Source organism: Lucilia sericata, unplaced genomic scaffold (genome assembly GCF_015586225.1).
Source record: "Lucilia sericata isolate MDLA Ls3-8-SP2 unplaced genomic scaffold, ASM1558622v1 Contig000005F_arrow, whole genome shotgun sequence".
NCBI lineage: Eukaryota > Metazoa > Arthropoda > Insecta > Diptera > Calliphoridae > Lucilia > Lucilia sericata.
Window position 1 is genome coordinate 1,392,773 of NW_023994046.1, and position 13,501 is coordinate 1,406,273.

Genomic DNA, 13,501 nt, shown 5'->3' on the forward strand with positions numbered 1-13,501 from the left:
TGGCACATGATCTTTTATAGTATCGTAGATGAAGCCTGTTGAAAATGGTTTACATCGGTCCATTATTTCACCTAGCCCCCATACAACTGAACCCGCCGAATAGGGCTTTTAAGTTCATAATTATGTTTAATATACTCATATCTCGACAAAAAGCTGCAAAAACCAAGTTGTATACAAGACTTGATGACCCGCATGAATTCCATAATAATAGGTTCTCATATGACCCTAGTCCCTATGAAAAGCCCCCATCAAAATTTCACTTAAATGTCCACAATTTTATTCAACAATAAACGGCTTAAGTATGTATATCTAAGGCAAGGTACAATTCAACTTAAATGCTTTATTATGGCAACTAAATCACATTATATTTTTGTCAAAGGTGTAGGGTATTATATGGTCGGCCTCGCCCGACTATAATTTCTTACTTGTTTTTGTTTGCTCTCTTCTAATTAAGGAGTTATACAAGTTCAAAAACTATCTACTTAGGTTCAATATCTTGGGAACGGCATGCTCAATATTAAGAATATTACTATCATATGATAGGTCATAGAAAGACCTGGTGTTAATAACTAAAAAAGTACCTATAATTAGAATAATTAAATCCAAAGCTATATGAAAATTAATAAAATTGTATTTATTTAAAAAAAGTGGGTTTAAAAATATCTGATTTTAATATTAAATATCTTATATGGGTAATTTCGTGTCGAGTGACCCAAGTCAAAAAATAATTTATGTATAAACAGTAGTATTAATTTCAATATAATGATTCCAGATAGCGTTTGAATACTTTAAGTAAAAATTTTAATGTACTTTGTTACGATAATGAAATACAAATAAAATTTTAGCTCAAAGTGATCATACGTAATCTAGAAACAGGACCTAAACGCGCAAATAGTTTAAAAATATTGAAAGTTAAGATTTAATTCAAATAAATCTAAATAGGTTAAAAATGCAATGTTCGTCAAATGAAAGCCGAAACGTACAACTTGAAAATGTCTTTAAATGCTTATAACTCCTAAATCAATTAAGAGAGAGACGAAATTTAATATAAAAACATTTTTAATTAAACATATTAGACTTTGTTTAAAAATAATGGAAATGGAAGCCGTTTAGAGTTGTTAACATATTCCTAAAATAGTATTTTAATGTAAAATATGACAACTTACTTTTTAATTTTATTTATACTTATAATCCTTGAAGATAATTACTTTTTGGTATATATTTAATAAATTTCGCCAATTAACAAAACCTTCTTAAATGTTTATTAACAGTTGACTTTTAACACAACACTGTCATATTGTTTTTTATTACTTAAGATTCACAATATATTAATTACTATTTTTCTATGAACATTAAATTCAATAACTCATTTAAATTTTACAATGAATAATTAAAACTGAACATGACTGGACAAAACACAAAACATCACTGAACTTCTGCATTATTTATTATTATTTTTTCACGTTCACGCTAAAAAATGGAGTATTTATATTTTTTGTTTTTGTACTCTTTTTGTTATCATCCGGAAGTAACCTAAATGTATACTTCCAGACGGCGAAAACTAGAAATCAATGTATTTTTTTTTTTTGTAAAATGAGTGCTCCCGTCTGACAATCGTCCAGAAGTGACTACAATCCACACTTCCAGATGAATAAAATACAACATTAATGTGAACACTGTCAAACTGTCTTCCAGAAGTGACATAAACATACAAATCAAGAAGATACAAATTAGGAAACAATGTATTTTGTTATTGTAAAGTGTTCTCACCTAACTCTCATACAGAAGTCACAAAAAGGTATACTTCCAGATGAAAAAAATTCAACAGTCATGGTTTTTTGTTTAGGCAAAATGGATGCACTCTTCTAACTATCATCCGGAAATAACTTAAAAGTATATTTCTAGAAAACGAAAATTCGAAATCAATGTATTATGTTTTTGTAAAATGTGCGTACATACAACTGAACCCCGCCGAATAAGGCTCTTAAGTTCATAATTATGTTTAATATACTCGTATTTCGACAAAAAGCTGCAAAACCAAGTTCTATACTAGCCTTTATGATTCTCATGAATTTTATAATTATAGGGTCTCATTTGACCATAGCCCCTATACAAAGCCCCCTTCAAAATTTGACTTAAATATCCACAAGTTTATTCAACAATAAATGGCTTAAGTACATCTGAGACAAGGTAAAATTCAACTTAAATGCTTTATTATGAAAACTAAATCACATTTTAATTTTGTAACAGGTGTAGGGTATTATATGGTCGGCCTCGCCCGACTATAATTTCTTACTTGAAATATTTTAATGCATGTTGTGTTCTCTTTTAATACAAATAGCAAAAAATATGGATGGTCAAAAATTATTGTTTAATTATAGCATTAGACTGACCGAATCTTATATGGGTAAAAAAATGTCGGAATCTTGTTCGTCTTAACCCCACAAAATGATTCCCCTTTCCAGCTATTGTGAATTTGGTTTTGTCCTTTTTAAACAAACTGAAAATTGTGTTTTAAAACTGCCGTGTAAAAAATTATTTTTTTTTATCATAGCTAAGAACAGCTTCACGATATCTTTTAAGGACAAAAACTTATATTCGAGTAAATATAGATATATTTTATGTAATAAAATAGATTTATTAGAATATTTTCCAAAATAAGTTATATTTTTTCCACATTTCCTAATCAAGTCATCAGACACACGTTAATGGCCTGGGGAATTTTTTATAACATTCACTTCAACCAATTTTTTTGTTTTACATCTTTTTGAAATACTAAATCTATGTACATTATGATTCTTTAACAATAATATGTAAAATATTTACCTAATAGCAACATTTATCACATAATATCAAAATATACGAAGTATGCTCCTACCGCGACAAGGTCACGTCTTGGGAGACAAAATCTTTTGTAACTCTGTTTGACTTAAAGTAACAAGAATTATGTATGTAATATAAATTTTTACAATATTAGCTTTGTTTTGAGGTAATAAGCGTGTTTCTACTATTTACTGTTCTGGAGTTATAGCTTCACATGTTATAGCTTCACAAGATTCCAACATCGACTTTTTGCGGTCACTCTAGTATACATATATATTCTCTTCTGTCTGTCTGTGTAAAACATGCTCACGTAAAAACGAAGTGAAATAAATTATTGAAATTTGGCAATAATATCGGTTCACATCGGGAAAAGTTATGAATCAAAGAATCTTAATGCCCTCCACCAGCTACTTTTATATTAATACTTTTTTAATTGATCAAATATGTATATGTAGAAATAAGATTTCTCATGTCTTAAATAGAAAAACCCCAAGATTTAAACAGCTTAAATCTGTTACAATTGCAAGATTTATTGAACATTACAAACGCCATTTTCTTTTATATTTTTAAAGCGCCCTAAGGTATGCTTTAGCGATATTTAATAATTTGTGTGAAAGATTTAAGGAAATAAAATTTTCGAGGCAGGACCTAGTATGGGGATATGGCCAATTAAGGACCGATCGTAAAAAAATCTTTAAGTAACATTTCTGTATATAAAAGCTATATTTCAGTCAAATTTTGTATCTATATCGTAATTTAGTAATAAGTAATGTGTGTTTAAAATATTTTCGGAAGGGAACCTTGTATGGGACCGATCGCACCCATATTAAGAACCGATCGTGAAAAAATCTTAAAATATGATTTTTGTATACAAAACTAATATTTGTGCAAAATTTTGTATCAATAGCTTTATTTGGTAATGAATAATATGTGTTTAAGGGATTTTCGTAAGAGGACCTTGTATGAGAGCTATGACCAATTAAGGACCGATCGGAGAAAAATTAACAGTAACATTTCTGTATATAAGAGCAATACTTGTACCAAATTTTATATGGATATCTTAATTAAGTGATGAGTTATGTTCGTTTAAGTGATTTTCGGGAGGGGACCTTGTATGGGAGCTATGACCAATTATGGACCGATCGGAAAAAAATATCACGGTAACATCTCTGTATATAAGATCAATACTTGTACCAAATTTTATATGGATATCTTAATTAAGTAATAAGTTATGTGCGTTTAAGGGATTTTCGGGAGGGGTCCTTGTATGGGAGCTATGACCAATATGAAAATATGAATATGAATTCTATTTACATATAATTTTAATTTGTAAAATTTTGTGAAGATATCAACATTCTGACGGAAGTTATTAACAATAATCTCATTTTCCGGGAATATGTACTTTTGTATGGGAGGTTTTATTCAACAAGAATAAAATTCTCGTGTAAAAAACAAATGTGTGATGAATTTCATGTAATTATATTGCATAGTTTTCGTAAAAATTGCATCAGAGTGTGTAAAAAATGCTTATTTCTTCGGAGTTGTTTGAAATTTTGATTCATAAATTTTCCCGATGTAAACCGATTTTGCTCATTTTCAATAATAAACTGCCTAGTGAATATTCTGGCCAAATTCTAATAATTTATTTCGCTTCGTTTTTACGTGAGCGTGTTCTACACAGACAGACGGACATAGCTAAATCGACTCAGAATTTCATAAGGACCAAGATCTGTGTCTCAGATGAATATTTCTTGGTTTTACACACGGAATGACAAAGTTATATATACCCTCTATCACCACTCATGGTGGTGGAGGGTATAAAAAATATAAAATGATAAATACGTGTTGTGAAGTGCGGTAAAAGAGATACAGAACATAGAAAAACGAAAACAAAATTTATAGGAAAAAATATAAACATGGAGTGAATAGTAGTCAAATGTCATCAAAATTAATTTTCAAAAAAAAAAAAAAAAAAACGAGTGAAAAATTGTGAAAAAATTTTACATTGTGCCTTTTTTATACATATATTTTTACTTTTTAGTATTTAAAATATTATTAAATATTTTTTACAAAAGAAATAAAAGCAATAAATAAATAAATTTATGAAAAAAATGGTTATATTAATTTTTAGATAAAAATAATACATTGTCCCACCGTTATATTTATAGCTGAAAATTGTTAACCAAAAGGAACACAGATTGTGTGACGTCAGAGCTCCTACATATATGCGCAGAAAGTTTTAATTATGTTCGCCTAACGACGTTATCTTTAGTTTATCTTTCTTGCCCTCCATTAGCACTGATGGTGGTGGAGGGTATAAAAATCGTAAAGGGTTTTTAATTTATATTGTTTCTAGGGTAGCGAAGCACACCGGGTATAACAAATATATTGATAATATGAAGGAAATTGGAAGACATGAGGTCAAAAATTTTCAGTTTTCTGCGACTTTTCCTGTGCAGTTATTTTGAATTCGAAATTATAAAAAATCTTTAAGTAAAAATGGCAATTAATTGCTTATAATAACTTACCAATATTCTTATTTGTTTGAAATTCTTGTCCAATGTCATAAATTCCCGCATCTCTCATTTTCTTTTGTCTTTTCATCTCCTTAAGTTTCTCTTTTTTTATTTTCTCTTTTTCTTTCTGCTTTTGAAGCTTAAGCTTTTCTCTTAAATTTTTCTTTTCTTCTTTTGAGAAGCTCTGTTCTTTCTGATACTCTTTAAATTCTTCCAAAGTCATTGTTTCATCGATTAAAGCCAAAATTGTTCCGGACTTTAATGCATCCGGATATGGATGAAAATCCGAAGTTTTTTCATAGCTAAATTACAAAATGAGGGAAATTTATTTTTCTAAAATAAATTTTGATAATAAAAATATGCTGAGTTTTTATGTCAATTAAAACCCTGAAAATATTATTTACTTTCTAAGTGTGTTATTGAGCAGATTGTTTTGCCACACACCACTATTGTGGATTATTATTAGGGTGATCGACTCGGTTTTTCAACCGGTTTTTCTGCTTTGATAAAATGTTATCAATCTTAAGATTATATTCCAAATATGTACAATAATTACTTGGCGGCTAAACTATTATTGATGTGTTGGAATGCCTATGAAAATTGTCTAAACAGGGATTTTAGCTAGGATTACATAGTTGCTTATATTTAACAGAAGTGTCCCACTTTTTTCCAAATTTTTTACATTAAAGAAATAATGTAAATCAGACGATTATATCTAAATTTTTAATATTTTAAACCGTTAAAAATCACTTCGGTCCATCAAATTTAAACATAAACCTTAATTTTTTCAAAATAAAATGGATTTTGTTATTTATAATAAAAACCGGTTAACCGGTTTTTTCTGAATTTGAAAAATATTAACCGGTTTATTTTAAATGTCAACTATTCGAAAACCGGTTTTTGGAAAATGTCGAATAATCGATCACCCTAGTTATTATGCGTTTGTACTGATACTTGTATATAGAATTTCCCTACCGGGAAGCATTAGGAAAAAAGTCCTGGTAAATATATTGATTTTTTTTCCTGATTTCCGAGATGTTCGGAGAAATTGTTACACATACATACGTGTGTATTTAAAAAGAAAATAATAAATAAAGTATGTACTTGATTCGTCACTGTTTCACGATGGATGATTTATTTGTATGTGTTTAATGAATATGAGAGGATCCAAGCATTCCCCCAAATGTTTACATAGATGTTGAAGTCCTTCGTCCAAAATTTGAAGATTCGAGCTCTATTATTACAAAAACGAATTGTTGTGTTTAATTCATATGGGAGGTGCCAAGTCCCCTATTGCTAGTCCGCCAATTTATTACCGAAATATTCACATTCATGCAAATATATTTGTGCAAAATTTGAAAATTTTGGCTCCAGTAGTTTCTTAGTTATACGACGTTTTGTATTTTATTCATGTGAGAAGATCCAAGACCCCCTGATGAAAGTCCGGCTATTTTTCTCCGAAATGTTCACATGGACGTTAAAGTTTTTCGTTCAAAGTTTGCATAAACAAATTATTATGTTTAATTCATATGGGAGATGCAATGCCCCCCAAATATTCACATGTATTCAAAAGTTGTTGTTGCAAAATTATAGGATTTTAGCTCTAATAGTTTCTCAGATATACGAATTTATGCATTTCATTTTTTTCCCACCTGTTCTCATGGATGTTTAAGTTCTTCGTGCAAATTTTGAAGATTCTACCTCTAATTGTTTCCCAGAAAATCGAGTTTTTTTATTAAATTCATATGGGAGCCTTATTGCTAGTCCGCCCATTTTTTGTCTTATTCATGTCGATGTATCCGAAAAAATTTGAGGACGTTAACTGCTATATTTTCTCAAATATACTATATTTAGATTTTCTTATATAGGATGTGCCACACCTACTGGACTGCCCATTTTTTTCTAACTACAATAAATTTCCAGATTAACAATATGTTAGATATGAGAGATGCTAAGCAAATTATTGCAAGTTCGCCAATTTCTATCTATCGCCAATTTCTATAATCTATGAAAATTTGAATTATCTAACAGTTTTCAAGATACACGAAATTTTGTATTATATTCATATATGTGGTGCCAAGCCCCCCCATTGAAAGTTCGCCCGTTATTTTCTAAATGTTTACATGAATGTCAAAGTACTTCATGTAAAATTTTAATATTTAGCTCTAATAGTTTCTCAGATATACGATTTTTTCTATTTAATTCATTCAGCACCCCGGATAAAAGTCCGCCCTTTTTCCTCCAAAATGTTCAGATTAATATTAAAGTAATTTGTGCAAAACGTTATAGACTTCTAAACGGCTGAACCGATTTTTTTCAAATTTTCACAGCATATTCCTGTATGTCTGGAATAGGTATAAAATAGGTTATTTTGAAATTTGAAGTGGGCGATGAGCCACGCCCATATTAAGTAAATATTAAATCCCTATATTTGAGATAATATAACAGTAAGAGTCCCCAAATTTTGTCGGAGCCACTTTAGTGTCAATATGATTATTTAGGACAAAAAGTAGGCGTACTAGCTTTAGGGGGCGTGGCATCTCCCATATAAATTAAATACAAAAATTCGTTAATCTTGGAAACTATTACAGTTATACTCTTAAAATTTTTCACGAATAACTTTAACATCCATTTAAACATTTTGGGTAATGAATTGGCGGACTACCCATGAGGAGCGGCACCTTCCATATTAATTAAATACAAAAATTCGTTCATCTGGGAAACTAATGTAACTAAATTCTTCAAATTTTGCACGAAGACCTTAAATATTCATTTGAACATTTTGGAGGAAAAAAGGGCTTGAAGCCCCCATATGAATAAAATAGAAAAATTCGTATATCTGAGAAACTATTTGAGCTAGAATCTTAAAATTTTACTTGAAGAATTTTGACATTCATCTGAATATTTAGAGCATAACTGGCGGACTTTCAATGGGAAACTTGGCACCTTCCATATGAATTAAATATAAAATTTCGTTAATCTGGGAAACTAATAGAACTTGATTCTTAAAATTTTGCACAAATTACTTCAATATTCATCTGAATATTTTGGAGGAAAAAGTGAGGACTTTCATCTGGGGAGCTTGAAGCCCCCACATGGATCAAACAGAAAAATTCGTATATCTGATAAACTGATAAATGGCTTGGCACAACATATATGAATTAAATACAAAATTTCTTGGAAACTCTTATATTATTCAAATTTTTCATAGATACACAGATAGAAACTGGCGAATTTGCAATCATTTGCTTGTAACATATTATAAATCTGGAAAATTATTGTGGTTAGAATCTACAAAATCGTTAAGTGGATTTTTTATTTATACATAGGTATTGCTTTTAGTGTAGAAAAGCACACTGGGTATAGCTAGTAGATAATAAACATATATAATAGTATTTCTACTGAATTTTTTACTCATTATTTTAACTATAGAGACATTTTTATCAATTTCGATTGATTTTAATTGTTTTTATTTGCTTAATTTGACATACATATATATGTATTATATTAGTACTTCAAAATACCTTATATTGATTTCTTTTAACTATTTGAAAATTTTTGTCATAAGAATATTTAATACGAAAAAAATCCACTTAAAACCGAAATTATGATTCCTTTTACTCAAATTTGTTTAAATAAAATTCAAAATCAAATAAAAAATCATAAACTGAAGTATTTTTGTACTGAAAGATGACGTTCTAAACGAGCACTTTAATTATAACATAGATTACGATTTAAGCAGAGAGTTAGCTGCCTTTTTCATGATGTTTTTGTTTTTATTTCTTAAAAAATAAAACAGAACTAAAGTACCGTTTTATTTTTCTTTTGTATACTACATGAAAAGAAGAATATTTTTGTTTCAGTTTAAAGTTGATCTTTTGTAAGTGAAGTTGTGTTTTGTTAAAAAAGTTATTTTATTGTAAGAATTTAAAATAATTGTGGTGATCTAAATGGCAGAAACGGTTTTAAAAATTGGGGTAAATTTACTTCATACATTCTAGTGTTAATACTGACAATTTCCTCTTGATTGTTTACAGGATCTGTAAAGGAAGATGGCCGAAAGTTTCAATAGAAAATTAAGATTCATTTCATTTATCTTCGTTAAAATTGTTTAATTATATTTTTATTGAATTAACTATAATAATACATGTTTATTATTTGATGATCATTTTTAAATAAACTTGCACAATTTTAAAATAAATATAAAAAATATATATTTTTCTATAACAAAATCGGAAGACATGGTACTTTGACTTTCAAATGCAAATAGGATTGTAATCTACATACATTACATTCTTATTTGCAAGCGTTTATAGGCCTCTCATTAACTTCGCTTAGAACTCCACACATTATGTAAGTGAAATTTTAATTTGTCTTAATGATATTGTGGCTTACATTCTAAGCGAGAGCACATCGATGAGGCAGAATAGGACACTTTCATGTTAAATCTAAGTGGAAGAATAAGTGAAAGCACCACCACTGACTGCCACGAAATATTACTTATATAAGCGAGATATTATCTCGAACAGATAAATTATTTATTATATTTTGGTAATAATAATACACCAACTGTCTTATTGAATTTATAAAACTTTTGTTAAAAATATATATTGAATTCTAATAAAAATTTAAAACATTATTTGTTGCTATATTATCTTACGCCGTCAAAATTCAGAACAAATACAAATTTTTAAAGCAATTCGCAATACGTCAAGATTTATTTAATTTCAGTCGACGAATATGGCATAACTCCCTAAAAATTTGTTCAGAAAGTAAAAACGTCACGAAATAACTCCCCAAAACAAAAATAGAATAACTCCTCAAATTTGGGGACTTATTTCATTATGAAATAATTCCCAATTTTAAAAATGAAAAACGAAATGAAATAACTTCCAAAATTAAAATGAAATAACACCCCACCCTAATTTTAAAATGAAATAAGTTCCCATATAAAAATTCGACATCTAGATATAGAAAATAACAAATTATGGAACAAATCAGTTTAATCGCTTAATACAGATTTCCTTAATAGGCGGCCTGCGGCCGGGCGCAAGAACTTTCTACTCTATGGTATGTCCAATAACGGCTTTGCTTAATAAATATTTCCTAAATAGCAGGCCTACGGCCGGACGCAAGGATTTATCACTCTATCATATGTCCAACACCGGCTTCGCTTAGTAAAGATTTCCCAAAGAGCCGGCCTATACCCCAGAGGATAAATCCTTGCGCCTGGCCGAAGGCCGGCTATCAATAATTATTCAAAACTAATATAATGAAATAACACCCCAAAAATATTTTTGGGGATTTATTTCATTTTTGAATTTTAAGGAATTATTTCATAATGAAATAAATCCCCAAATTTCGTTGTTTTTGCGGCGTCATGAAATAACTGCCCACGAAATAACTCCCCAAAACAAAAATTAAATAAGTCCTCAAATGTGGGGACTTATTTCATTATGAAATAATTCCCCAATTTAAAAATGCAAAAAGCCCCAACGAATGAAATAACTTCCTAAATTAAAATGAAATAACACCCCATTTTTGGGGATTTATTTCATAGGAAACAAATCCTTAATTTTAAAATGAAATAAGTTCCCATTTAAAAATAACAAATTATGGAACAAGTTGGTTTTAGTGACATTTCTAAAAAAAGTAGGTCGCTCATATTTTCGAGTGGGGTTTCAAAGTTTAATTCATTTCGGTTTAATCGCTTAATAAAGATTCCCTTAATAGCCGGCCTGCGGCCGTGCGCAAGGACTTTCTACTCTATGGTATGTCCAACAACGGCTTCGCTTAATAAATATTTCCTAAATAGCCGGCCTACGGCCGTACTTTCTTAATACAGGGAGAGTGTATTTGGATTCCAAATGACCAAAAAAAATTAAGAAATTATAGTCGGGCGAGGCCGACCATATAATACCCTACACCTGTTACAAAAATATAAATCGACTAAATCGACTCAGAAAATGATTCTGAGCCGATTGATAAGGTGGGACCAATATTATCGTGCGTTACAAACATCAGAACAAACCAAAATACTCTCCCCACTAAAGTGGTGTAGGGTATAAAAAATATATTCATTACTTATGTAACATTGGCCATGTGGCAGGTGGTATGCCAAAAATTTCGCAAAATTAGTTATATCCCTAATGTATATACGTTGTAAATTAATATATACTTACAATTCTTTAAACCATTCTCGTATGTGATCGGATATATCTTCCATTATTTGTGGCTTATATTCTTGTAACAATCTTGTGCGTTCATCAGTTATCAATTGAACGTATTTTTTATCCAAAACGTTTTGTTGGAACTCCTTTTGATATATTTTAAATGCATTATATTCGCGTTCTTCCGGATTATTAAGTTTTTTTCCTTTTCTCATACCATATAAAGATTGCTTAATGTTTTGCTTCATCTTAAAAATCTTTTTGGCTTTATAGTTTTTCCATGCCATTTGAATTTTTGAAGCAGATCTTTCCAATTGTTCTGAAATGTAATAATCACCTAATGGAAATAATGAAAATGAGAAAAAAATAACAAAATAGTTTTATGGTGTACGCATAATATGGATGAAAGCTGAAATTTTATTAATTTGAAAATCCACATCCAAAGCATCAAAAGGGATAAAAAAGCTTTTGTAAACATTGTCTATGTTTCAGTTACACTACATTCAAGGTAACTACTCCAATTTTATTTTAGAAAATACAAATTTCTCCTAATTTTTAAGCTACGTTCACAGTGCTGGAGTACTCCAGCAAATTCTATTTTTATCGTTTTCTTATACATAGAATATCAAATTTGTCTATCTCTTTTCAATCCACTCCAGAGTCAAACAATTTCTACTCTAGAGTGTAGATTATTTTCACTCTGGAGTTAACATAAAAATGTTATTGCTAACATGACAAATGTTAATTATAAAATAATAATTTTTGTGAAAAATAAATTTAAAAATGTATTTTTTTTTAATAAATAGAAATATTTTGAATGTTAAAATTTTCCTGAAATAATGCTTATTTTCCAGGAAATACGTTAGAAAATGCAAAGGAGACATGTTTATGCCTAGGAGTGGACAGGCCGACCATTTTTTTATTTAATTAATTATAAAGCTACCTGTTGTAGTTCACTTTCTGTCCCTATTGCTAGTCCGCCAATTTATTACATGGATGTAAGTTGTTCTTGCAAAATTTGAGGATTCTAGCTCTAATAGTTTCGCAGATATACGATTTTTTTTACTTAAATCACATGGGGGTATCTCGCCCCCTTATTGATAGTACGCCCATTTTTGTCTAAAATATTCATATTATTACTAAAGTGGCTCTCATAAAATTTGAGGACTCTAACTTATATATAAATATACATATTATCTCAGAAATACTAATTCAATATTTTCTGTATATAGGAAGTGCCACGCCCACTATACCTAGTCCTCCCATTTTGCCAAAAATTGTTCATATCTATGTCAAAATTGTCCATACAAAATTTGAGGACTCTAGTTTCTGAAATAGACCACTTTTAATACTTACTTTGTTTGTGGGCGTGGCACTTTGCCTACTTGAAATATCAAAATAAAAAGTAGCCTATAGTTCCTTCCAGGCATACACAAAGACACTGTAAAAATTTCAAGAAAATCGGTCTAGCAGTTTAGCCGTCTATAGACTTCAAACAAACAAATAAACAAACAAACAAACCCGCAAATAAACACACATTCATTTTTATATACATATATAGATATTCATTGCTGGCAAATAATACGTAGGCAACGCGGTAATAATTATTCCAGTGTAAATTGATAGTTTACCCAATTTTTCCAAATGTTCATATGGATTTTAATGTTGCCTGTGCAATATTTGAGATTTCTTGAATTTAATTCATATGGGAGGAGCCGTGCCCAATACAACACGTACAACATTTGAGAATTCCTGTTCCTATATTTTCCTAGATGTAAAAAATATAATTCATATAGGAAGTACCATGCCCGTATTGCTAGTCCGGTTATTATCAAATTGTTCAGATGGATTTCAGTGTTGATCGTGCAAAATCAACGAATCAATTCATATACCAATCAAATCTGATATACGAATTTTTGTATTTAATTCATATGGGAGGGACCACGCTCCCGTAACCCGACAATTTGTTAGACAAATGTTTACACGAATGTC

General features: G+C 29.7%; 1 protein-coding gene across 2 annotated transcripts in view; it reads right to left on the reverse strand.

Annotated features, from left to right (window-relative positions):
- Positions 1-13,501, reverse strand: part of LOC119600870 (dynein regulatory complex protein 11) — a 117,566-nt gene that overhangs the window by 69,871 nt on the left and 34,194 nt on the right. The window contains exons 2-3 of one of the 2 annotated variants that reach the window (XM_037951441.1): positions 11,522-11,846; positions 5,352-5,641 (exon numbers count right to left, since the gene is read on the reverse strand). In XM_037951441.1, coding sequence (XP_037807369.1) covers positions 5,352-5,641; positions 11,522-11,846 — 615 coding nt within the window. The remainder of the gene's footprint in view (positions 1-5,351; positions 5,642-11,521; positions 11,847-13,501) is intronic. The other variant, XM_037951447.1, reaches the window with a different exon arrangement.